At 34.4% G+C, this 26,365-nt stretch overlaps 2 protein-coding genes across 2 annotated transcripts in view; both read right to left on the bottom strand.

Moving 5' to 3' along the window:
- LOC148948182 (uncharacterized) overlaps window positions 1-26,365 on the bottom strand; it is a 445,032-nt gene that overhangs the window by 74,716 nt on the left and 343,951 nt on the right. The gene's annotated exons all lie outside the window — the stretch shown is intronic.
- LOC148948184 (uncharacterized) lies at window positions 13,857-17,443 on the bottom strand. Its single transcript, XM_089095731.1, has 4 exons — window positions 17,289-17,443; window positions 16,560-16,730; window positions 14,995-15,107; window positions 13,857-14,573 (listed from the first exon to the last, which is right to left on the bottom strand). Exons 1-4 carry the CDS (start codon window positions 17,356-17,358, stop codon window positions 13,857-13,859), a joined length of 1,071 nt encoding a protein of 356 aa, XP_088951857.1. The 5' UTR covers window positions 17,359-17,443.

Below are 26,365 nucleotides of genomic sequence, written 5' to 3'. Positions count from 1 at the left end.
ACAAAATAGCTTACTCAAAATTTTAATTTTACTTGGGGAAATGATGCTTCGGGAAATGATGGGTGTGTGTGTTTGTATTTGGGGGGGGGGGTTCTTTAGCCCTCTGATAGCTTTCGACTAATTATAAAGGGCACTAGTCCTCTCAATTTCCATTCGAATGAGCCCTTTTGAGAGTTTCTACGACAACACTTTCCATAAGAACCTTATATGCCCCAAGGCAATAATTTACAACCCTTATCCTGAAGGCTGTGGGAGAGAGGGGGGGATTGTCATCCTCAATGACATCATTTCCAGACCTATTAACTACGTCAAAAAAAGAGATAGATCAAAATGTTGATCGGAAATGTTTGGGGAAATGATGGCCGTGGGGGGGGGGGGCATTCACCCTTTGATCACTTTCGACTATTAAACAGGGTAATAGCCCTCTCAATTTCTTTTTGAATGATCCCATTTTGAAGTTTCTACCACAAGGCTTTCTGTAAAAACCTTATGTGCCCCAGGGCATAGCTTACAACCTTTGCCCTGAGGCCTGTGGGGGAGGGGTAGTCATCCTCAGACATTATTTCTGGACCTTTTAACTACGTTGAACAAAATGTTACTTACTTACTTACTTAATCCTTAAGTCGGGTTGTTGTTGATAGCGTCGTTAACCTTCTCCACGTGGGGCAGTCTGCAGCAAGGGCCTCTCTATCAGATAGCGAAATTCAAGGTTGTTCCAGGATATTCCCAATACTAACACTCCACTGGATTTTGGGTCTTTCTCATGGACGCTTGCAGCCACGACTAGTTGGTTCATATTCGTAAAGAATCCAAGCCGGAGTGTCGGTGGGCAATCATAAAATATGTCGAAACCAACGAAAAGACCACTCGGAAACCATGTGTGACAAGGGTGGCTGGAAAGTCATAATACGTAGGCGGTTTTCGCTGACAAAATCAGTCCATCTGATTCCCTCGATTATTTGAAGCCACTTAGATTGAATGGTGTTGAGAAGGCGCTATACAGCTGCAGTTGTGGGCAAAGTTTTAGCTCTGTATAGCAGGAGTGAATAGAGTGACCATCTAAGGATCTTCATTTTGGTGACTCATTTGATCATTGGCTTCTTCCAAATATGGCTCAATCTAGCAAAGACGGCAGAGGCCTTGGTCGCGTGGGCAGCAACTCTAAGGTTGATGCAGCCATCCGATGATACAATAGAACCAAGATAAGTGAAGTGTGATAACCTGTATTTTTATGTCCCCTATTCCCCTTTTGTAAAAAAAAATCAATCTGCAAAGAAAAGCCAAGTGTACAAACTTGGGCCGTCCCAGCTGTTACCAGTCAGATTCCTCACTGGAAAACCCTATTGTCTAGGCAGCGCTACAGATACCATTCCTCCCTTATTAGATACCCCTCGCTACCTACCTTCCTATTCGATACAAAGCAACATGTCCCAGGTATCCTCTCCCCAAAACGCCCCTCCAGCCCAGAAATTTACTCACGACCAGTGAATTCACCATCGCAGACATTACTGCACCCAAACCCTCCCACAATCCCCTTTTACTCATATCTCTTCAGTCACAAGCCCCCTTGCATACCTAATCCTCTCCATGAACCCAAGATGTTGTTGACTGGCTCGGGCCCCCACCCGTTATTTGCTAAAGTAAATCAGACCCATCGGCACCCTACTAATGGGACTCTGGTTTGAGAGTTCATGCCTACAAGAATTATCCGTTAATAAATATTCCGACCCAAAAATTATCCGCACCACCCCACAGCCCAAATTTATAATCCACCCCAAGAATTACTGAAACTCAACGTCAGCTACGTTTCCCAAGTCAATTTAAATATCCAAAATAATTAAACACTAACACCGAAAGCATTAATTTCGACAAACTTACTGAACTCAAGGTGCTATCACAATTAAGTCAAATTGACGTTATAGCTGTTACAGAAGTACAATCTCATGACCAAAGTTCTCTTCGTTTGTCAAATTATTCAGAATATATTCAGCTTGGTCCTTTGGATCACTAACTTGGAAAAAAGGAGGTGGTATCATGTTTTTTCACTAAATGCAATCTTTTGCCAAAAATTATTCCTGTTCCTAATTTATCTGAGTACGATATATTCCTTTGGCTAAGTATTAGACCCAAAGTACTCCCCCGTCCCTAAAATATTGCAATAGCTGTCTTCTTTTGCTCGTCAAACCAAAATATTGCTGCAAGACGCAATTTTCTCCAGCAGTTGCAGATCAGTGCTGATTTTGTTATCTCTAAGTACCCAAATGCTGGACTTTTTCTGGTTGGTGACGCCAATGAACTTAAGATGAATTCAATTTGCTCCTCTCTAAAAGCTAAGCAAATAGTTAAAATACCAACAACTAGGGGAAATAACTCTCTAGATGTTATTTTAACTAATCTGAACAATTATTACAGTCCCCCCTCAGCTTTGCCTCCATTAGGTGGGAATTATCATATTTCCCTCCTCTTTTAATTTTAAGCATACATTCTCAGTTACTTAAGGCTCTTTCTGCTCCCTTCAAAATGCTGGCCTTCTTTCTTTTGGAACGTGGCTTAGTACTGAGAATTGGTCTGATATTCATAATTTGCACGATCTTGATGAAAAACTCACTACCTTTCACAAAAAGCTAACTGATGAATTCCTAATTTCTTTCCCGGAAAAAAAGATTCAAAAAGTGCTCCAGTGACAACCATTCATTAACCAACCCATAAAAGCTCTAATTAGGAAAAAATTGTATCTTTTCATAAATGGTAAACTGGATGAAGCTAATAAACTAAGAAAAGCGATTAAAAAGGAAATACGTAAATCTGCCCGATCCTACAACAATAATAAGGTCAAAGAATTGTTTACCAATAAACCAAAAAATAGATATTCAGAGGTAAAAATTTGTGTGGTAGGAGTCTAGACCAGCTTGACTTTAACCAACCTGAATCCCCAGAAATTACAGCTAATAATCTTAACAAGTTCCTTGCTTCCATTGTCCAGGGCTTTCCATCATTGTCTTATCAATTACCTGCTGATGTTCTCCCACCTGTTTTCCCTTCCATATCTCCGTCTGAGATCAAAAAAAGAATTGGGAAACTATGAAAAACAAGTGTCTGCCCTTTAGATATCCTGTTTCCTCTTATTAGTGCTTTCAGTGACTTTCTCTCAAAGCCCTTGTCTGTTATTTTCAATGAGATTGTTGAGTCTGGCCAATATCCACAAATTTGAAAACAGGGTTTCACAACCCCCTTGAAAAAGAAAGACGGAAAACCTGGTTTTGAAGTTGCTCGTTCTATTTCACTCGCTCCTATTTTCTCTAAGCTATATGAAGGATTTCTCGCAGATTGGCTAAAGAAGAAAATCCTACCTCTTACTGACCTGAGACAATTCGGGAACATCAAATCCACCTCTCTTCCCATTACCTTGTTTTTCTTATTGACTCAATTGGGAAAATTCTCGAAAAACCTAATTGCTGGCTAAATTTAATTTCCACTGACCTTAAAAAAGCATTTAACCTTGTTAACCACAATAGTTTAGTTGAGAAACTTGTAACGGATTTCAATATTAATTATTTGCTGGTTAAATTGGTTGCCTCCTTTCTACCAAATAGATCACAGGTATTCAAATATCAGAATCATTATTCCAGTCCCCTCCCTCTACATGATGGAGCACCCCAAGGTACTCTCCTAAGTCCCCTCCTTTTTTCTGTCATGATAAATAGCATGGCTAAGCAATTTCCTGACAGATGAAAATTTGTGGATGACCTAACGGTTGTTGAAATCTGCTACCGAATCTGAGTAAGTAACCCTATGAGTATTCTCAGTGATATGGCCAATGACGTGGCGGAGTTGGACATGAGAGTACACCCCTCTAAATTTATTATAATGCCAATTTATTTCCTCAAAACCTCACCCCCTTTCCTCAACCCTATCCCCCCAGATATTTATGTGTCTTTGAGCTGACGGAACTCGTTCGCGATCTCAAGAATCAAGGAGGCATACTTGTGCCTCTTTAAAGAGGCGACCCACCAGAATATTAAGCGAGTTCCGGTCCTAGCAGTAGCATAGAGACGGCAGTGATCGCATTTTGTAGCCTAAGCTCAAACTAAGAAACATGCAAAATTTCACCCCCCCCCTCCGACTTTATCTTCATGGGGGAAAGTGGGCCAGAAGTTTCGACCCTCCCACCACAGCTTCCCTTTAACATTGTCCGATGAAATTTAGAGGATAAGCTTTCCTAGGGCCTGGGAGCTTGTCCTCAAAATTTCAGCTCAATCCGATCACTCCTTCTCTGTTTTCTAAAAACCAAATATAGTCACTTAATGTTCATCAAATTATTTTTTTTATCTGACACGCCTACAGGCCACAGTTGGCAACGGATCCGGGTGAATGAGGACTCATTCGAAGCGGAATTTGACCTGTTAGGGAGTGGGAGATTTACAGACCGAAAAATTTATCCCCCGAATTTACATTTACGAAAAACCTCGTTTTCCTATAAGAGCCCATGGTAATTTTTCCCACTACAGCCCCCCTTTAACGTTGTCCGATCGGCTTCTGCCTGCCCCCCAAACCCCCTCGTTTTTGCACTCCTTTATATAAATAAAAACAAGTTTTTTTTAAACTGAAAGTAAGGAGCGACATTAAAACTTAAAACGAACAGAAATTAGTCCGCATATGAAAGGGGCTGTCCCCTCTTCAACGCCTCGCTCTTTACGCTAAAGTTTTTTATTGTTTAACAAAAATAGAGTTGTGAGAAAGTTAAACGTTAGCGTAAAGAGCGAGGCATTGGGGAGGGGAAAGACCCTTTCATATACGGACTAATTTCTGTTTGTTTTAAGTTTTAATGTCGCTCCTTACTTTGTTTACAATTTTTTTTTATTTAAAGGCTGCAAAAGCGTGGGGGTTTGGGGGGCGGCAGCCCCCCAACTGTACCTTCTAATCCCTGTACGTTTTAAGGTTCGAACTTGTGACTCAGCCTCTTTAACTCTTTAGAAAACGTAGTTTTTTTTTCAAATAATCTGTCAGAGAGAATATCTGTTCTATCGTTGATCGGCCAGGCATAAAACAAGCTTGCTCTACTCTGTGCTTTCGTCAGAGGCGAGAAAAACACGCTGCAAAAAAAAAAACATAGAAAAGAGCTTGTTTGGTACCGAGAGAAGTGTTATCCTTCTATAGCTCTTGCAATCCCTCCTGTAAACTTTTCGCTTCCCCAGTGGTATGATCACTCCCGTACGCGAATCTTTTGGTATGCTTTCTGTGTTCCCTTTTACATTAAGTAGCATTTGGAGCTAGAACATGATGGGGCCACCTCCGTTTTTAAGTAGCTCCATGGAGATTCCACAGATGCCAGGAGCTTTGCGGTTTTTCAATTTCTTCACAACATTTTGAATTTTTAACACTGAGCTTAATGTAAACATTAAGTACCAACAGCTTAATGTCAACATTAATAAGGTTATTATAAAAAAAGTTTGGGGAATGACAGGAGTAACTACAGACAGAGAGAGGGGACGTATTAAGCAGAAATGAAAAGTGTTCGTTCACCTTGAAAACTTGGACACTAAAAAGCTCACTTTGAAAGCTTGGGCACCCCGTTCACAGATTGTAAGTTTTCTTTTGGTTGAACACACTCAGCTGAGAGCTCAGGTAAGTGTTTATACTCAGCTCCAAAGTCCTTCCTCGTTGCAACTTCTTGTAGTTCATCAGCTTTGGCGTCAATGAATGATTTGAGATCTCTATGTATCGGCTTATTTTCGATGCAATTGAGATGTCAATATGTCTTCATATCCCCCGCAGTCTAGCCTGCCCTCGGATTGTAATGACGTCCACAGCCTCCTATGACAGGTGGGGTTTTTAGACCTGAATTTGCAAGCCAAGAGTTGTTCTCGCTGCGTTGGTGATTCCAGGTTTAAACGAGTCCCACATGGCTTCAACACCCGAAAGCTCAGACAGGTTTCCAAAACTGTTTTTAATCTCAACTGCGTACCAATCTTTGATCGCAGGAGTATCAAGACTGCGGAGATTTAACGTTGTAATGCGCTTGTCAAACTTCTGAAATTTCAACTTAAGACGAATTGTTGTACCTACAAGTCAGTGATCAGTTTATAGAAGTAACTATATCTGAGAATAAAAGCTATTACTGTGGGTTTAAACACTCTAATTTTATTTCAAAGCCCAACTCGGTTGTTTCTCAGAGTGTTAATGTTTACAGTGACAGCATTGTTTTCGGATTACCGGTTTACTGGGTGCAACTTATAGTTTCCAAATAAATAAAACGAGATTTATAAGGAGTTATTGGAGCTTTAGTAATTTCACATCTTTAGCCTAATGGAATCATTCTAAATCAACAAAGTTTAGAATAAATTGGTAACTTCTCATAATTGGTAACAGCAGAATTTCCACCCCCACTTATTGAGATGCTACGTTTGTTTCTAAAAATTTTGCTTTATAGGATTTTCTTAGACTGGCATCAAAATTAACTGCATCGTAATAACTTGAAATAAGAGGAGGGGGACTTCTTAAATCCAGGCAAATTTTAAAGGATCTGAATAATTAGCAACTAGACTTCATAAAAACAAACAAAAAGCTCGCCTCAGATTTTTTGCACATAGACTTCCTCTTGAAACAAGATTCATAAGTAATGCATAGTATTTAAAAGCCGATTTCAGACACAAATCTTTGATTCTTTTAGTTCTTCGTGGCAAAAAAACACCATAGAGGATCCTTTCAAGCTGCTCAGAATGCTAATTTTGGCCAATTTTCTAGGGAGGACAAGGATACCCTAGAGTATGCCTAGCAAAGCAACTTACAGTAGTAAGTTTCAATTAAATCAACTCTTAGACTGTTCACCAAAAAATAACGACACATTGATTCCATTTTTTGGGAGTATAGGACTTGCTCAGAGCCTTCTTACACAACGTTTTTATCGGCATAAGTTCAGAACATATAAATCCTAAGGTTTTGCCATTTGGGTTCCTCATCCAATGCCAATCAAACAAACTATGGGTTCTAGTTTAAATCTAGTTTTGGAGCAGCACCAACACAAATAGTCGAAAAAAGAGACAAGTCTTTTAGTTTTTAAAAGTTCCAGTTACCTTGCTCAAGGGCTGTGAGTTACCGTAACTTTAATCATTTTCAGGCCCCCTCCCTTTCAAATAAATCTTGTGGTCTACTTAGGCAAACAAACAAAATTATAAATCATCAATTCTGAAAGTTTTAAACTAATTCAGAAAGTAAAATTTTTAACACAGGTTAATCTCAGAACGCATTGAAATATTGTATAGTAGATAATCATTTTTTTTTCATTTTCAATAAACAAAACATTTCTCAGGTACTGAAAAATAGATTTTCCCAGCAATTCAAAAACAAAACTTTTGGGTCTTTTCGAAGATTATATACGGACAAAACAATGCTTTTCAGTTTTTTTCTGCGGTTGGGTCTCTTGGTCCAGAGACATAATCCCGAACAATACCATCAACAAAGTGGTATACCTGTGGCTGAAATTTATATTGGGGTTCTTTTATTTTCTTTTTTTTAATCGAAACCAAAGTAATTCAGTAAGGATCATTTATAAAGAAAAAAAGAGACACATGAGCCACAAATTTGTTATTGAAAATTGATCCATGGTTCCCATTTCTTTAGCCTTGATTATTTTAATTCTTTTTGTGGAACTAAATTAAACAATTGACAACTAAGTATATCTTACTTTCTTGTGTAAGCTTTTGGTTGCTTAAAAATTCAAATTATTATGCATTTCAGTTTTGGTCAATATAAACTTCTGTTTCTTTTGAGATTATTTTTTTGGAAAATAGGGATTTGCCTTTTTCGGCTCGTGTGGTTCCACATTGGTCATTGGATGAAAAGACAAGCTTAACCTGCCCAAAAAAACACAGAAAACTATATAAATATCCAAAGTGCTAATTTAAATGGGAGAATTATCAAACGTGGAACAGTTTTAATTCTTCATCAAGTTTTCGTTTTTAAATAAAATCTATATTCTTCCAAAAGTCTTTTTGCAGTTTATACACCGAGAGGCTTTTTCTAGAATAGGTTGTTAGATGCTAATTCAGAGCTGACTTAAATCAAAATACTGTTTTGCACGAGTCACATTTAAATGTTCTCACCTGTGTAAACTCTTTGAGCGCGTTCAAATAGTCCAGCCATGGAAAGCATTTCTTGCATAAATAATCTTTTAAACAGTTTCTCACCTGTATGACATCTATGGAGCTCATTCAAAACCTTGATGTAAACAGACATTTCTTACATACAGCATACTGGTAACAATCAAGCCCATTTGTATTACTAAAGAAACTAAAATTGCTAAGGAAACTAAACACATAAAAAAAATTGAACTAATTTGATGTGCTAATTGGTTGTGAGAATAATAACCAGAAACCACTGAGGACACAACAATCTTCCTATACTCCTATATACACTCTTTAATGCCAGGAAAATTACTAAAAAATCAGAAAAGTTTTTCTACACACATCACATATGAAAAAGTTTCTCACCTGTATGTAGTCTTTGATATGTATTCAAACTGTATTTGATATGTATTTGCAAACTTGCTAAAAACATAACTTGTGACTGTCTACTCACTCATATGCCTTCTTCTGTGCATGGTCAAATTTCCTGCTAAAAAAAAAGGTTTGATATCACATTTATACAGTTTCTCACCCGTATGCATTCTTTGATGGGTCTTCAAATGTGATGCTGTAAAAAAGGTTTGGTCACAAACATCCCACTTAAACGGTTTTCCACCCGTATGTTCTCTTTTATGGGTGTTCAAATTTTGTGCGATAGAAAAGGTTTTATCACAAACATTACACTTAAACGGGTTCTCACCCATATGCACTCTTTTGTGTCGGTTCAAATGTGATGCTGTATAAAAGGTTTTAAAACAAGCTTCACACTTAAACGATATCTCACCTGCATGCACTCTGTTATGGGTGTTCAAACTTGATACTTGAGAAAAAGTTTGGTCACAAACAACACACTTAAACGGTTTCTCACCAGTATACACTCTTTTATGGGTGTCCAAATGTGCTGCGTGAAAAAATGATTTATCACAAACATCACATATAAACAGTTTCTCACTCGTATGCACTCTTTTATGGAAGTTCAAATTTGATGCATGAGAAAAGGTTTTATCGCAAACATCACACATAAATGTTTTCTCACCCGTATGCACTCTTTTATGGGTGTTCAAATTTGATGCGTCAGAAAAGGTTTTATCACAAACGTCACACTTATACGGTTTCTCACCCGTATGCCCTCTTATGTGCCTGTTCAAAGACTGCATTCCAGAAAAGGTCTTGTCACATACCTCACATTTATATGTCTTTTTCTTTTTTTGAGTTCTTTTGTGTCTTTGCAATTTTTTTCCTTTTTACTTTGAAGGTGACTTTTCGAACTTGTTTTCTGACATTCTAAGCCTTTTCCTTCTGATTCTGACGCACTCGAAATTAAGAAACTGCTTGTGGATGGATTCTTGGAAACAACTAGAGACGTATTTCCCTGTAAGTGAAGTCCAGACACGTGTGGTGAAAAGTGACCTAAAAGTTTAAAAGTTTACAGAGTTAGCCAAATAACACAAAAAATCAAAACTCTTAAAACCGAAAACAAAGAGATACTTTTCAAAATGTTTTGAGTCTTATATTAGTATAATATTAAATCATTTTAATAGACAATGAAAAACAATAAAAAAAATTCCGGATATTTTTGTTGCACACAGTGAAACTGTCATCAGCATTTGGGTTCTTTTAAATCGTTTAAAAAAACGTCCTTTGTAACAAACAGCCAGGCTGGAATACCTAGCGAGCAGATTTATTTGCTGTGCTATACTTTTTTTTTTATAGAGACATGCACATATTTCTGGTTCAAAATTTCTATTGAACTGTAAACAATAAATACGTTGTTTTAGTTCCCTGTTCATCGGCTATAAGCGAATTGTTAAATAAAACAATATTTAGCCTGTGACTGATAACTGGACACAGGCAACTGATAACTGGTGATTGAAAACAGAACTAGTAATAGCTCATCATCGTGTATTTACATGCAGACAAAACGTTTGTTTGGTATAAAATTTTCGCTAGGCTCTGATTCTTCGTTTTAATTTTTTTGTCATCGTTTTTCACTTTGCATTAAAAGGAATCATCCCTCTGAGAAAAACGTGACTTTTTTTTTTAATCCAATGAAACTCGCTATGTTCTTCTCGCTAAATATTTAAAACAACAGACAAAAAAAAACTAAAAAACCCACAAACTTCCAGACAAAAAAAAACTTCCTAAACATCACAAACTCCCTAAACTCCCTTAAGACAAAAACTGTTGACTTCATCTGCAGAAATTGAATTCTGTACTTTTGTTTGAATCTGATGTTTTTAGTGAATTAATATTCTACACTAGAAATTTCTGGTAGGCAGTTCAGATAGTAACAGCCAATTTTCTGCTTCTTCTCATTTTCTAATTTTTTGTTTTTTTTGTCATCGTTTTTCACTTTGTATTTAAAGGATTCATCCCTCTGAGGAAAACGTGAATTTCCTTTTTTTTTAATCCAATGAGACTCGGTATGCTCTTCTAGCTATATATTAAATACAACAGACAAAAAAACTAAAAAACTTCCACAAACTTCCAGGCAAAAAAACTCCCTAAACGTCACAAACTCCCTAAACTCCCTAAAGAAAAAAACTTGACTTCATCTGCACAAAATGAATTCAGTACTTTCCTTTGAATCTAGTGTTTTCAGTGAATTAATTTTCAACACTAAAAATTTCTGGTTGGCAGTTCAGACAATATCAGCCGATTTTCTGCTTTTTTTGATTTTCTGATTTTTTTTTTGTCATCGTTTTTCACTTTGCATCAAAGGATTCATCCCTCTGAGGAAAACGTTAATTTCGTTGTTTTTTTTTAATCCAATTAGACTCAATATGTTCTTCTCGCTAAATATTTAAAACAACAGACAGAAAAAACTAAAAAAACTTCCACAAACTTCTAGACAAAAAAAAAACTCTTAAACAGACAAAAAACTTTTGACTTCATCTGCAAAAAATGAATTAAGTATTGTTGTTTGAATCTAGTGTTTTCATTAAATTAATATTCTAAACTAAAAATTTCCGTTAGGCAGTTCAGATAATAACAGCCGATTCTCTACTTCTTTCAAATTCACCTGGGAATCAAAATAATAGACAGATTTATTTCTTTATCTCTTAATTGGAAGAGAAATATACGCTATAAATATGGATTATAAAATGTATGTAGATATAGTTATTAGGCTTAAAGTTTTTATCAAGCCTTTTGAAAATAATAAACCTGCAAAACTACTTTCTGAAAGTTTAAAAATGTTCATTAAAGACTGCAAAAGCGGTGAAAAAGATAGATTAAGTCTTTTTGTCCTGTTTTTGTCAAATAAAATAATATCCAATACATTTCAATCAACAACAAAAAAATCAGATATACCTTCATTGTTAAAACATTTGGGTTGCAATTCCTGGGTGACGCATTCAAATTTAAATGGTCCTGAAAGGCCAGGTAAATTCAGCAAGGGAAGATCTTTAGGTTTTGGTGACAAAATATGGCTTGAAACATGATAGGGCTTCTAAAGTTCACATGGTAAAGTGTCTTCAAATTCTAAAACAATTTCTAAATTAAACAGATACATAAAAATATTAACAGTAAAGATTACTAAACAAAGGCGACTGCTTTTTCTTTTTAGTTACGTGCAAAAAGGTAAATATACAGACATTATATACATACATAAAATCAAATGTGTAGACTATAAAGGTTTTTTCTCGAATCATTTTTAAATCTGCTTTTTATAAAGCAAAAGAAAACCTGAAACATACAACGAAATTCATTAACATAGAACAAATGAAAAACTGAAATTCTTAAAAAAAAATACATAACATAGAACTAATTGCTAGATAAGTGTAAATTTAGGATATTGTACTCAATAAAAAAAAATTGAAAAAAATATAAAATAAAAAAATATAGATTTTACAGCTTACCAATCACAAAGAATAACAACCAATAAATCGGAGGGGGGGGGGGGGTTCGACATTAGTTCCAAAGATATAAAATACAAAATATATTCTCCCAAAATTTAACAGCTGAATTCTACAAGCTTTATCCCTCTCTTACATGTCTTATAACTTAATATTACCTTCAGAAGCCCCAGGACTACCCCTGCTTTGGTGGTAATGTATCGTTCATCATACCTGCAGAAGGGAGAAGATTGACAGAAAACTTCTCAACGGGATGATTACTCGCCTCACCAAAATTAAAAATAAAAGGTAATAATCTGAATTAAAATAAGTTTTGTGGCACAAAGAAGCCACTTGTATCACCCCTCAGCTCTTAATCATTAGATCAAAAACATATGCAGTTACATTTTTTTTCTTAGGAAAAAAATGGACGATTATTTTCTAGAATAAAGTAGCTTTTCTTTAATTCTGTAACAGAAAATTTAACTGTATAGGATTACCGTTTTTAATTAAAGAATCCTCAGAAACTGTGATGAGATAAGCCGTTTTCAGAATTTTTGGCAAGTCCATGAAAGATCTTGGAGAACGAAGTTAATGCAAATTATGAGAAGTACTATACTATCATCAGCACTTGGATACAACACAAAATTTAGTCAGGTGTCCTAAAATATCCTAAATATTATGCACTTCAGTTTTGGACAATGTACACTTTTGTTTCTTTTGAGATTATCAATTTAAGAGGAATTTTTTTGGAAAATAGGGATTTGCCTTTTTCGGTTTGTGTGGTTCCACATTGGTCATAGGATGAAAAGACAAGCTGAACTTGCCAAAAGAAAACACAGAAAACTATATAAATATCCAAATTGCTAATTTAAATGTAAGAATTAGTCAACGTGGAACAGCTTTAATTCTTCATCAAGTTTTCTTTTTTAAATACAAATCAATATTCTTCCCAATGTCTTAGTCTATACACTGAGAAACTTTTTCTAGAATAAGTTGTTAGATGCTAATTCAGAGCTGACTTAAATGAAAACACCCTTTTGCACAAATCACATTTAAATGTTGTCACCTGTATGCACTCTTTGAGCATGTTCGACTATTCTAGCCACGGCAAGCATTTCTTGCATAAATCATCTTTTAAACAGTTTCTCACCTGTATGAAATCTTTGGAGCTAATTCAAAAACCTTGATGTAAACAGGCATTTCTTACATAAATCACATTGGTAACAATCAAGCAAACTTGTACAACAAAATAAACAAAAATTGCTAAGAAAACTAAATACACAAAAAAAAAATTTATGTACTAATTGGTTGAGAGAATAACAACCACACACCACCGAGGATACAACAATCTTCCTAAACTCCCTTATGCACTCTTTATTACCTTTAAAATTGCTAAAATCACAAAAGTTTTTCTACACACATAATATATGAAAGGTTTCTCATCTGTAAGCAGTCTTTGAAATGTGTTTAAACAGCAAACTTTCAAAAAACACTTCTCACATACATAACATGTAACTGTCTACTCACTCATATGCCCTGTTTGGTGCTTTTTCAAATTTTCGGCTCAAGAAAAGGTTTTGTCACGAACATAACATTAATACAGTTTCTCACCCATATGCATTCTTTAATGGGTGTTCAAATGTGAAGCTTGAGAAAATGTATTATCACAAAAATTACACATAAAGGGCTTCTCACTCGTATGTATCCTCTGATGGGTTTTCAAACTTGCTGCTTTAGAAAAGGTTTTATCACAAACGTCACATTTAAACGGGTTCTCACCCGTATGCACTCTTTTATGGCAGAGTAAATTTGAAGATTGTGATAAGGTTTTATAACAAACGTAACATTTAAAAGGGTTCTCACCCGTATGCACTCTTTTATGGGAATTTAAATATTAAGATCGGGAAAAAGTTTTATCACAAAAGTCACACTTAAACGGGTTCTCACCCGTATGCAGTCTTTGATGGGTGTTCAAACTTACTGCGTGGGAAAAGGTTTTATCACAAACGTCACACATACACGGCTTCTCATCCGTATGCACTCTTTTATGGGCGTTTAAATTTGAAGATCGGGAAAAGGTTTTATCACAAAAATTACACTTAAAGGGCTTCTCACCCGTGTGTACTCTTTTGTGGGTGTTCAAACTTGATGCTGTAGAAAAAGTTTTATCACAAATGTCACACTTAAACAGGTTCTCACCCGTATGCAATCTTTTATGGGAGTTTAAATTTGAAGATCGGGAAAAGGTTTTATCACAAACGTCACACTTAAATGGTTTTTCACCCGTATGCACTCTTTTATGGGTGTTCAAAATTAATGCGTGGGAAAAGGTTTTATCACAAACATCACACTTAAAAGGTTTTTCACCCGTATGCACTCTTTTATGGGTGTTCAAATTTTGTGCTGTAGAGAAGGTTTTATCACAAATGTCACACTTAAACGGGTTCTCACCCGTATGCACTCTCTTATGGGTTTTCAAATGTGATGCTTGAGAAAAGGTTTTATCACAAACGTCACACTTAAACGGGTTCTCACCCGTATGCACTCTTTTATGGCCGTTTAAATTTGAAGATTGGGAAAAGGTTTTATCACAAACGTCACATTTAAACGGGTTCTCACCCGTATGCAGTCTTTGATGGGTGTTCCAAATTAATGCTTGGGAAAATGTTTTATCAGAAACGTCACAAATAAATGGTTTTTCACCCGTATGCACTCTTTTATGGGTGTTCAAAGTTGATGATTTTGAAAAGGTTTTTATCACAGACGTCACACTTAAACGGGTTATCACCCGTATGCATTCTTTTATGGTTGTTCAAACTTACTGCGTGGGAAAAGGTTTTATCACAAACGTCAAACTTAAACGGTTTTTCACCCGTATGCACTCTTTTATGGGTGTTCAAATTTTGTGCTACAGAAAAGGTTTTATCACAAACATCACACTTATGAGTTTTTTTTATATCTTTTCAATTTTTTTTCTTTTTACTTTGAAGGTGACTTTTCAAACCTATTTTATGATATTCTAAACCTTTTCCTTCAGATTCTGACGCACAAGAAATTAAGAAACTGCTTGTGGATGGATTCTTTGAAACAACTAGTGACGTATTTCCCTGAAAGTGAAGTCCAGACACGTGTGGTGAAAAGTGACCTAAAAGTTTAAAAAGTCTACAGAGTTAACCAAATAAAACAAAAAATAAAAACTCTTAAAACTTAAAACAAATACATATCTTTCAAAATGTTTTGAAAGTCTTCTGACTTAAAAACAGAAAAAACAGTATATCTTCAATACTACTAATTTTTTAACAACAATTTTTTTTTTATCCCTCTTCTCTACCTCTAATATTACATATATTAAAACGAATATCAGGAATTATTGTAACAAAAAGAGAGAGAGATAAAATAATGCATATCATATGTTTAATTTAGAATTTTTTGGTTAACAACAAAGCTCTGGTTTAAAAAAAAAACGACGGAATTAAGGTTTTCTTAAGGTCTTAAAAATAACAATTCAAATAGAGATAAATAATTTTAATATAAAATGAAAAACAATAAAACCAATTATGGACATTTCGGTTGCATATAGTGACACCGCCATCAGCGTTTGGGTACTTTTGAATCATTTAAAAAAAAATGTCCTTTGTAACAAAGAGTCAGGCTCGAGTACCTTGCCAGCAGATTTATTTGCTGTGCTATACTTTTTATTTTACAGAGACATGCACATATTTTAGGTTCAAAATTTCTATTGAACTGTGAAAAATAAATACGTTGTTTTAGTTCACTGTTCATCGACTATACGTCAATTGTTAAATAAAAAATTATTTAGGCTGTGACTGAGAATTGGTCACAGGCAACTGACAACTAGTGATGGAAGACAGAACTTTTAAGAACTCATCGTCGTGAATTTACATGCAGAAAATACGTTTGTTTGGTATAAAATTTTCGTTTCGATTTTTTTATTTTCGGTTTTAGTTTCGATTCGATTAGTTTCGATTTTTTTTTGGTTATCATTTTTCACTTTGTATTAAAAGGTTTTATCCTTCTGAGGAAAACTTGATTTTTTTTTTTTTTTATCCAATGAGACTCGCTATGTTCTTCTGGCTAAATATTTAAAACAACTCGTTCTAAAATAGACAAAAAAAACTTTTGACTTCAAATGCACAAAATGAATTTAGTATATTTGGTTGAATCTTGTGCTTTTAGAAAAACTAAAAATTTCTGGTAGACAGTTGAAATAATAACCACCGATTTTCTTCTTCTTTCAAATTCATCTTGGAATCAAAATAATATAAAGATTTATTTCTTTATATCTTTACATGAAGGGAAATATACACTATAAATATAGATTATAAAATGTACATAGAGATATAGTTTTAAGGCTTATTATCAAGGCTTTTGAAAATAATAAAACCTACAAAACTACTTTGTGAAAATTTAAAAATGTTCATTAAAGACTACAAAAGCGGTTTGGCAAACACCGTCACATTGGAAAAAGATAAAATAAAAGTTCCATCTTAAGATCAAGTCTCTTTGTCCTGTTTTTGTTCAATAAAATAATATCTAATACACTTTAATCAACACAACTACAATGTTTCATATATACCTTTATTGTTAGAACATTTGGGTTGTAATTCCTGGGTGTCGTCTTCAAATGTACATGGTCCTGAAATGCTAGGTAAATTGAGCAAAGGAACATCTTCAAGTTTTGGTGACAAAAGATGGTTTTGAAAATGAAAGGGCTTCTCAAGGTCACATGATAAAGCGTCAGCAAATTCTAACACAAATTTTAAATTAAACAGACATATAAAATTTTAACAGTGAAGCTCACTAAAAAAAAATGCAACTGCTTTTTCTTTTTATTTACGTGTAAAAATGTAAATATACAGACATTATATACATACATAAAATTAAATGCAATTAAATGTCCCAAAATTGAACAGCTGAAGTCAACTAATTTTATTCCTCTCTTAAACGTCTTATAACTTGATATTCCCATCTGAAGCCCCAAGACTAACCCTGATTAGATGGTAATATATCATTCATCATACTTGCAAAGGGAAAAGATTGACAGAAAAATTATCTACGGGATGATTACTTGACTCACTAAAACTAAAAATAAAGGCTAATAATGAGAATTCCAATAAATTTAGTGGCACAAAGAAGCCACTTTTATGAACCCTCAGCACTTATTCGTTAGATCCAAAAACATACGCAGTTACATTTTTTTTCTTAGGACCACTTAATGAGAAAGGAGAAAAAATTGAAAATTACTTCTAGAGTAAAGTAGCTTTTCTTTTATTCTGTAACATAAAATTTAAATGTATAGAAATACCGTTTTTAATGAAAGATTCCTCAGAATCCTCGATGAGATTAGCCATTTTCGGAATTTGTGGCAAGTCCATGAAAGATCTTGAAACGGCGTTGATGCAAATTATGAGAAGTATTATACTATCATCAACACTTGGATACAACACAGATTTTAGTCAGGTGTCCTAAAAAACAAAATATATAATGATTGATGACTAATAATGACTTTTAGCCACTGCAAAGCATATGTTATCTTCATACAGTTTAAAGCAGAGGATCGACTCCTTCAGCAGTGAAAAGGGTGAAAAAATTCTAAAACTAATTTAAAAACAAAAATTTGCACCTTACTGAAAAAATATAAATGTTTTTACTTTTATAACTTTAATAAATCAAATAAAAAAAAACATTTTGATTACTAAATATCAGTGTATGTATATTAAACTGACAATGCACATTCATTTGTATTTTTTAAGCAAAGTGCAAATTTTGTTCTGGCCTTGGGAAGGCATAGGGGTTTTGCACCCAACTTATGTTAATTTCTGCTCGTTTTGAGTTTGACTCGATTAATTATTGTAATTTCCGTTCGTTTTGGGTTTCATTTATTTACCGATGCTGATTTGTAGTAGTTTCAAGCTTGGTAGATTATTTGATTTGATCTTTGCTAATTTTTTGCTTAATGGAGTTCTTTACTTTTCTTTGAAAAACTTATTTTATGGAAAAAGTTTTTAAAATTATTTTATGTTCGTTTTATATTTACATAGTCTTTTCAGGGAAAAAGAAAATAATACTTTAAATTTTTTCGTTTATTAAAACTTTATAGTTTGGCATGCAAAATTTTGATTGGATGTATTTTTGAAAACGGTGGGCGTGAGAGGGGCGTTTGTCGATATCCAATCACTTTCAACTATTAAAGAAGGCACTAGCCCTTTCAATTTCCAATTGAATTAGCCCTTTTGAAGTTTATACAACATAGCTTTCAATAAAAAATGTATATAACCAAGGGCATAACTGACAACCCTTGCTCTGAGGGCTTTGGGGGAAGGGGTTGTCATCCTCAAAGACCTAATTTCTAAAATTTTCAAATACGTTGAGCAACATGTCTATCTAAAAATTTTGGATTGGATGTGTTTGGGGAAAAGGTGGGCGTGAGAGGGGGGTTAGTTACCCTAAATCACTTTCGACTATTAAAAAGGGTACTAGCCCTTTTAATTTCAAACCGAATGTGCCCTTTTTCAAGCTTCTACGACAAAGATTTCAATAAAAACTTTATATGCCCCCCGGGCATAACTTATAACCCTTGCCTTGAGGGTTGTGGGGGACTGTCCTCCTCAAAAATATATTTTCTATCTGGAAATCAACTATGCAGAACAAAATGGCTATCTCAAAGTTTGTATTGGATGTTTTTGTGGAAAAGGTTGGTGTGAGAGGGGGGTGAGTTGCCCTCACAATCACTTTCGACTATTAAAAAGTGTACTATCTCTTTGAATTTCAAATCGAATGAGCCTTTTTTCAAATTTCTACGACACAGATTTCAATAAAAATCTTATATGCTTCCACAGCATAACTTATAATCCTTGCCCTGGGTGATGTGGGGGAGTCTCCTCATCAAGAAAATTTTTTTTGTATCTGGAAATCAACTAAGCTGAACAAAATGGCTATCTTATAATTTGATTGGATGTGTGTGGGGGACTGATAGGCGTGGGGGGGCTAGTTGCCCTCCAATCACTTTCGACTATTAAAAAGGGCACTAGCCCTTTGAATTTCCAATTGAATAAGCTTATTTAGAAGTTTCTACGACAACACCTTCTTTAAAAACCTTATATGCCCCCAGGGCATAACTTAAAACCCTTGCCCTGAGGGCTGTGGGGAGGTGTCCTCCTCAAAAACATATTTCCTATCTGAAAATCAATTACGCAAAACAAAATGGCTGTCTCAAAATTTTGATTGGATGTGTTTGGGGAAATGATAGTAGAAATGACCCTATTGATCGTGACAGTACAAAATTCGGTTATCAAAAGAACGTATCTCGTGACGGGGCACCATGTATGGGCATAGAATCCCTAGAGAGAACACCTGTGCTGTCAGTCCGAAGGAGCACCATATATGGGCATAGAGTCCCTAGAGAGAACACCTGTGCTGTCAGTCCGACGGGGCACCATATATGGGCATGAAATCCCCAGGGATAACAAGTTTCTGAGAAATTGATTAAGTAACCTAACCTAGCCTTATGAGCTCGTGACGGGGCACCAAATATCGGCATAGAATCACCAGGGAGAACATGCATAATCGAAGGGGAAGTGAATTTCTGAGAAATTGATTTGTTGGAGTTCGTCTAGAAGAATTGTCTCTGGGCGAAGTTTATTAATGTCTTTGGGGTTCATCCAGGAGAATTGTTTCCGGGCGAAGTTTGTTAATGTCTGACGGATGATGTCAAGGTTGATTGATTTGTTGGTGTTCATCCAGGAGAATTGTTTCCGGGCGAATGTTTTGATCTTAGAGATGAAGAGATTAACGCGGGAAAGGGCTTCCTAGGAATTTCAAATGCAGAAATTACGTTTAAGAGATTATTTGGGCGAAACCGTTTTAGACATTTTAGGGAATTATTTGGGCCAAACAGTTAGAGACATTTTAAAAGATGATTTTAGAAGAGGATTTGAGGGTGAAACTCTGTGGTCGTTATAATACAAAAGTTCCATTTGAACAGTGTCGTGAGGTCCCCTACCCCAACCCCAAAGGACCCTATACCCCAACCTCAAAGGACCCCCATACCCCGACCCAAAGGACCCCCCGACCGCCAAAGACCCCCCGGGCCCCCTAAGGTCCCCCGGCACCCCAAAGGCCCCTGAGCCACCATTTTTTAATATTTTTTAATTTGCGCATTTTGGGACACAAAAGAGCCAACCTTGACTCCAACCCCAACTTTTGACTCCCCCTCACAACATTAATGTTTTGTCATGGTTTACCATGTCACAGTTACATTCTCTTGATTTTTCAAAGTTCATTTTGGATTTCTTTCATTGAAATGCAAGAGTTGGAATATTTCAGTAGTGTTTTGTCATGGTTTACCTTGTCACAGTTACATTCTCTTGATTTTCAAAGTTCATTTTGAATTTCTTTCATTGAAATGCAAGAGTTGGATTATTTCTGTAGTGTTTGGCCATGGTTTACCTCGTCGCAGTTACTTTCTCTTGATTTTTAACGTTCATTGTGGATTTCCTTCGTTGAATTGCAAGATTTAGAAAATCTTAGTTGTATTTCGGCGTGTCTTGCCTTGTTGGCATGAAATTCTCTTGATTTTTCAAAGTTCTTTTTATATGTCATTCGTTTATATGCAAGAGTTATAGTATTTAAGTAGTTTTGTGTTTTGGTATAAATTTTGATAGTTATATTCTCTTAATTTTTCAATGTTCATTTTGGATTTCTTTCATTAAAATGCATGAGTTGGAACATTTCAGCAGTGTTTTGTCGTGGTTTACCTTGTCAAAGTTACATTCTCGTAATTTTTCCAAGTTTATTTTGAATTTCCCTCATTCAAATACCAGAGTTGGAACATTTTAGTAGTTTTGTAATTTGATTAATCGTGTCACAGCTACATCCCCTTGATTTTTCAAATTTAAGTTTAATTTTTTTTATCGAAATGCAAGAGGTGAATTATGTTAGAATAGTTTTATAGATGTTTACCTTGTCATATTCTCTTCATTTTTCAATGTTCATTTTAAATTTCTTTCGTTTAAATACAAGAGTTGAAATAATTCAGTAGTGTTTTGTCGTTGTTTACCATATCACAATTTCATTCCCTTGATTTTTCAAAATTCATTTGAATTTATTCGAATGAACTGCAAGAATTGGATTATTTTAGTAGTGTACCGTCGTGGTTCACAATATTGCAGTTACATTCTCTTAAATTTTCAAAGTTCATTTTGAATTTCTGTCACGGAAATGAAAGAGTGCGATTGTTTCAGTAGTGTATTGTCGTGATTTACCATTTCTACTTTACATTTTATGTATTTTTCCAAGTTCGTTTTGGATTTCCTTCGTTGAAATAAACGAGCTGGACCATTTCAGTAGCTTCTTATGGTGGTTTCCCTTGTCACAGTTACATTCTCTTAATTTTTCAATGTTCATTTTGAATTTCTATCGTTGAAATGTATGAGTTGGAATATTTCAGTAGTGTTTTGTTGTGGTTTACCTTGTCACAGTTACATTTTCTTGATTTTTCAAAGTTCATTTTGAATTTCTTTCATTGAAATGCAAGAGTTGGATTATTTCAGTAGTGTTTTGTCGTGGTTTACCTTGTCACAGTTACATTCTTTTGATTTTTACAGTTCTCTGTGAATTTCTTCCTTTGAAATGAGCGAATTGGATTATTTCAGTAGTGTTTTGTAATGGTTTACCTTGTTGCAGTTACATTCTCTTGATTTTAAATTTTAATGGCTGATTTCTTTCGTCGAAAAACAAGAGTTGGAATATTTTAGTAGTGTTTTGTTGTAGTTTACCTTGTCGCACTTGCATTTTCTTGATTTTTCAAAGTTAACTTTGGATTTTTTTCGTTGAAATACTAGATTCGGATTATTTCAGTAGTGCTTCGATGTACTTCACTATGTCAGACTTATATTCTCTTAATTTTCCAAAGCTTCTTTCGGATTTCTTTCTTTTAAATTAAAGAATTTGATTTTTTCAGTTGTGTTTTGTTGTGGTTTACCGTGTCACAGTTACATTCTCGTGATTTTTCAAAGTTCATTTTGAATTTATTTCGTTGAAATGCAAGAGTTGGAATATTTCAGTAGTGTTTCGTTGTGGTTTATCGTGTCACAGTTACATTCTCTTGATTTTTCAAATTTCATTTTGATTTTCTTTCATTGAAAGGCAAGAGTTGGATTATTTCAGTAGTGTTTTGTCGTGGTTTACCATGTCACAGTTACATTCTCTTAATTTTTTAAGCTTCATTTTGAATTTCTTTCATTGAAAAGCAAAGGTTGGATTATTTCAGTAGTGTATTGTCGTGGTTTACAATGTCGCAGTTACATTCTCTTCATTTTTCAAAGTTAATTTTGGATTTCTGTCGTTACAAAACAATCGTTTGAATAATTCAGTAGTGTTTTGTCGTGGTTTACCCTGATCACAGTTTAATTCTCTCGATTTTTCAAAGTTATTTTGAATTTCTTTCATTGAAATGGAAGAATTGGAATATGTCAATAGTGTTTTCTCGTGGTTTTTCATTTCCCAGTTACATTCTTTTTATTTTTCAAAATCCATTTTAGATTTTTGTTGTTGAAATGCAAAAGTTAGATTATTTCATTAGTATTACATCTTGGTTTACCATGTCTCAGTTACATCCTGTTGGTTTTTCAAATTTCATTTTGATTTTTTATCGTTGAAATGCAAGAGTTGGATGATTTCAGTTGTGTTTTGTCGTGGTTTATCTTGCCAAAGTTATTTTCTCTTGTTTTTTCAAATCTCATTTTGAATTTGTTTCTTTGAAATGCACCAGTCTGTATTTTATAGTAGAGTTTTGTCAGGGTTTTCTTAGACACTCTGACATTCTCTTGATTTTCCAGGGTCCATTTTGGTTAACGTCTGTCGAATATCATTTGTTGGAATCCATCACTAGTGTTTTGTAGCGGTGCGTATTGTCACAAAATCCCGCTCATAATTTTTCATTGTCCTTTTTGGATTTCTTTCGTTGAAATGCAAGAGTTGGATTATTTCAGTAGTGTTTTGTCGTGGTTTACCTTGTCACAGTTACACTCTCCTAATTTTCAAAGTTCATTTTGGATTTATTTCATTGAAATTCAGGAGTTGGAAAATTTATCTAGTGTGTGTTTGTGCTTTACCCTGTCAAATTAACATTTTCTTGATTTTTTAAAATTCGTTGACAATTTCTTTCCTTGAAAAGCAAGAGTTGGAATATTTCAGTATTTTTTTGTCATGGTTTACCATGTCAAAGTTACATTTTCTTGATATTCCAAAGTTCATTATGAATTTCTTTCATTGAAATGCAAGAGTTGGAATATTTCAGTAGTGTTTTATTGTGGTTTACCTTGTCACAGTTACATTCTCTTGATTTTTCAAAGTTCGTTGTGAATTTATTTCATTGAAATGCAAGAGTAGGAATATTTCAGTAGTGTTCTTTTATGGTTTACCTTGTCGTAGTTACATTCTCTTGATTTTAAATGGTCATTGTGGATTTCTTTCATTGAAATGCAAGAGTTGGACTATTTGAGTAGTGTTTTGTTGTAGTTTATCGTATCGCAGTTACATTTTCTTGGTTTTTCAAAGTTCATTTTGAATTTCTTTCATTGAAATGCAAGAGTTTGATTATTTCAGTAGTATTTTGTCGTGGTTTACCTTGTCACCGTTACACTCTCTTTATTTTTCAAAGTCTATTTTGAATTTATTTAATTCAAATGCAAGAGTTGGATTACTTCTGTAGTGCTTTGTCGTCGTTTACCATGTCACACTTATATTCTTTTGATTTTTCAAATTTTATTTTGGATTTCTTTCGTTGAAATGCAACAGTTGGGAGATTTCAGCAGTGTCTTGTTGTGGTTTTACCTTGTCACACTTTAATTTCTCTTGATTTTTCTAAGTTCATTTTGAATTTTTTTCGTTGAAATGCAAGAGTTGGAATAATTCATTAGTAATTTGCCGTGGTTTACCTTTTCACACTTTTATTCTTTTGATTTTTAAAGGTTTATTTGAATTTCTTTTATTGAAATGCAAGAGTTGGAATATTTTAGTAGTGTTTGGTTGTCGTTTCTCTTGTCAAAGATAAATTCTATTGGTTTTTCAAAGTTCATTTTAGATTTATTTCATTTAAATTAAACTGTTGGGGTATTTAGGTAATTTTTTTTAATGGCTTACCATGTCACAATTAAAGTCTCTTAATTTTGCTAATCTCATTTTGAATTTATATCGTTGAAATGTAAGAGATGGAATATTTCAGCAGTGTTTTGTCGTTGTTTACCTTAACACAGTTAGATTCTCATTATTTTTCAGTTCATTTGCAATTTCTTTCATTGCAATGCAAGAGTTGAATTATTTCAGTAGTGTTTTATCATTGTTTACCTTGTCACAGTTACATTCTCGTGATTATAAAAGTTCATTGTGGATTTCTATCGTTGATATTCAAAAGTTGGAGTATTTCAGTAGTTTTTTGTCATAGTTTACCATGTCGCAGTTAAATTCTCTTGATTTTTCAATTTTCATTTTGCATTTCTTTTATTGAAATGCAGGAGTTGGAATATTTCAGTAGTGTTTTGTCATGCTTTACCATGTAACAGTTACATTCCCTTATTGTTTCAAAGCTTATTTTGAATTTCTTTCATTGAAATACAAGAGTTGGAATATTTCAGCAGTATCTTGTCATGGTTTACTTTGTTAGAGTTATATTCACTTGATTTTTCAAAGTTCATTGTGCATTTCTTTCTTTGAACTGAAAAAGTTGGTATATTTCAGTAGTGTTTGGTCGTGGTTTACCTTGTCACAGTTACATTCTCTTGAATTTTCGAAATTCATTTTGGATTTCTTTCGTGAAATGAAAGAGATGGAATATATATGAGTAGTGTTTTATCGTAGTTTACCTTGTCAAAGTTACATTCTCTTGCTTTTGAAAAGTTCATTTGGAATTTCTCTCATTGAAGTGTAAGAGTCAGGTAAGGTTAAGTTTTTTGAAGAAGTACAAAATGTTCAAATTCTCTTCTGAATTTTCATAACGAAAAGAAAAATGCTATAGTCTAATTCTAATTTTTTCCCCAGAAAAAAAAATCTCCGACCTTTTAATAAACATTCTAAGCATCTGACATGCTAACATGTCCTAAAATAATGGAAATATAACAAATTAATGTATAATATATTTTTAATGAAATAACAACATGTAGCATATTAACACAAAAATATGTTTCAGATATTATTACAAATTATTAAAATCACTGAACAGCGTTGGACATTTTGAATCTGTTCCATAAAATAATTTATCATGTTCTTTTTTGATAATATAGTTACTCGCTTCTCTTAATTCATATCCAGTAGAATAATCAATCATCCAATTTGTGTCATATACAATTTTTTCTACGGGTTGTCACCTACTGGCTCAATCTGCATTTCTTCTTTAGTATTAGTTGATTAATTGACTATATGATCTACAGTAGTAATAATGCTCACTTATGCTTCATTTTCCATCAGTTTATCTTTATAATCATTGATGATATTGTATGCCAATGCCCTTTTTATTTTGTCAGCGATTTCACTGTCTATTCTCACACTGCGTTTATATAGGTAACAGTTCTGGAAGGTAGCCATGATATGATTTATTGCACTAGTGTAGCAGTAGGTCTTTCTTTTTCTCTTTTCTTTAGTTTGAATTGTAATACCGGAACGATGACAATAGGATCTATCAATAGCTAACTTGCTACCAGAACCATCAGCAAGAAGAAGACTATCTTAATCAACTAATATTTGTAAGTCGGCATTTCTCTTTAGCACTATCATCTCTGGTGCTCTCACTCTCGCATATCCACCTTGAGCAATGTTGAATGGTTTCGATGGTCCAAAGAAATTTAGCTTTTCACTATCATGACAACGCACACAAACATTTCCAATAAGATCTCCATTAATGCTTGTCTCATAGTTTAAATAACGATCTATGTCGGCATTCAACACGACGATGATTTTATCGTGTGTACACAATTTCGCTGAATAATTCAGTTTCACTTTTTTTCTAAGTATGATACAAGATATTTATCCTGCCAAAGTGTGAAAATTACTGATTTAATACCTACATTTAACTAAGTAGTGTCGTTAATCCGTCATAGAGCATCAATGAGACAACCGCATAGTGTCTCTGACAAACCATTGAGTATAATTAATACAGCCATATAAATAAATATTAATAAATAAATAGAAGCATTTCTTAATTTTCGAGTTAGGTTGGATTAGATTAACGTATTATGAGCCCCCCTCCCAAAGGTCCCCCGGGCCCCCCAAGGGCTCCCTGGGCCCAAAAGAGCCCCCTCCCTCTCATCCCCCTCCCTTTCCCACTACATAGAAATACAAAAAACCATAGGTTAGATTAGGTTAGGATAGATTAGATTAGGTTAGGTT

Source organism: Artemia sp. Qi Xiang Cuo, chromosome 10 (genome assembly GCF_049724085.1).
Source record: "Artemia sp. Qi Xiang Cuo chromosome 10, ASM4972408v1, whole genome shotgun sequence".
NCBI classification, from domain to species: domain Eukaryota; kingdom Metazoa; phylum Arthropoda; class Branchiopoda; order Anostraca; family Artemiidae; genus Artemia; species Artemia sp. Qi Xiang Cuo.
Note: the sequence above shows the minus strand (reverse complement) of the source record. Positions and strands in the feature narration are given on the sequence as shown.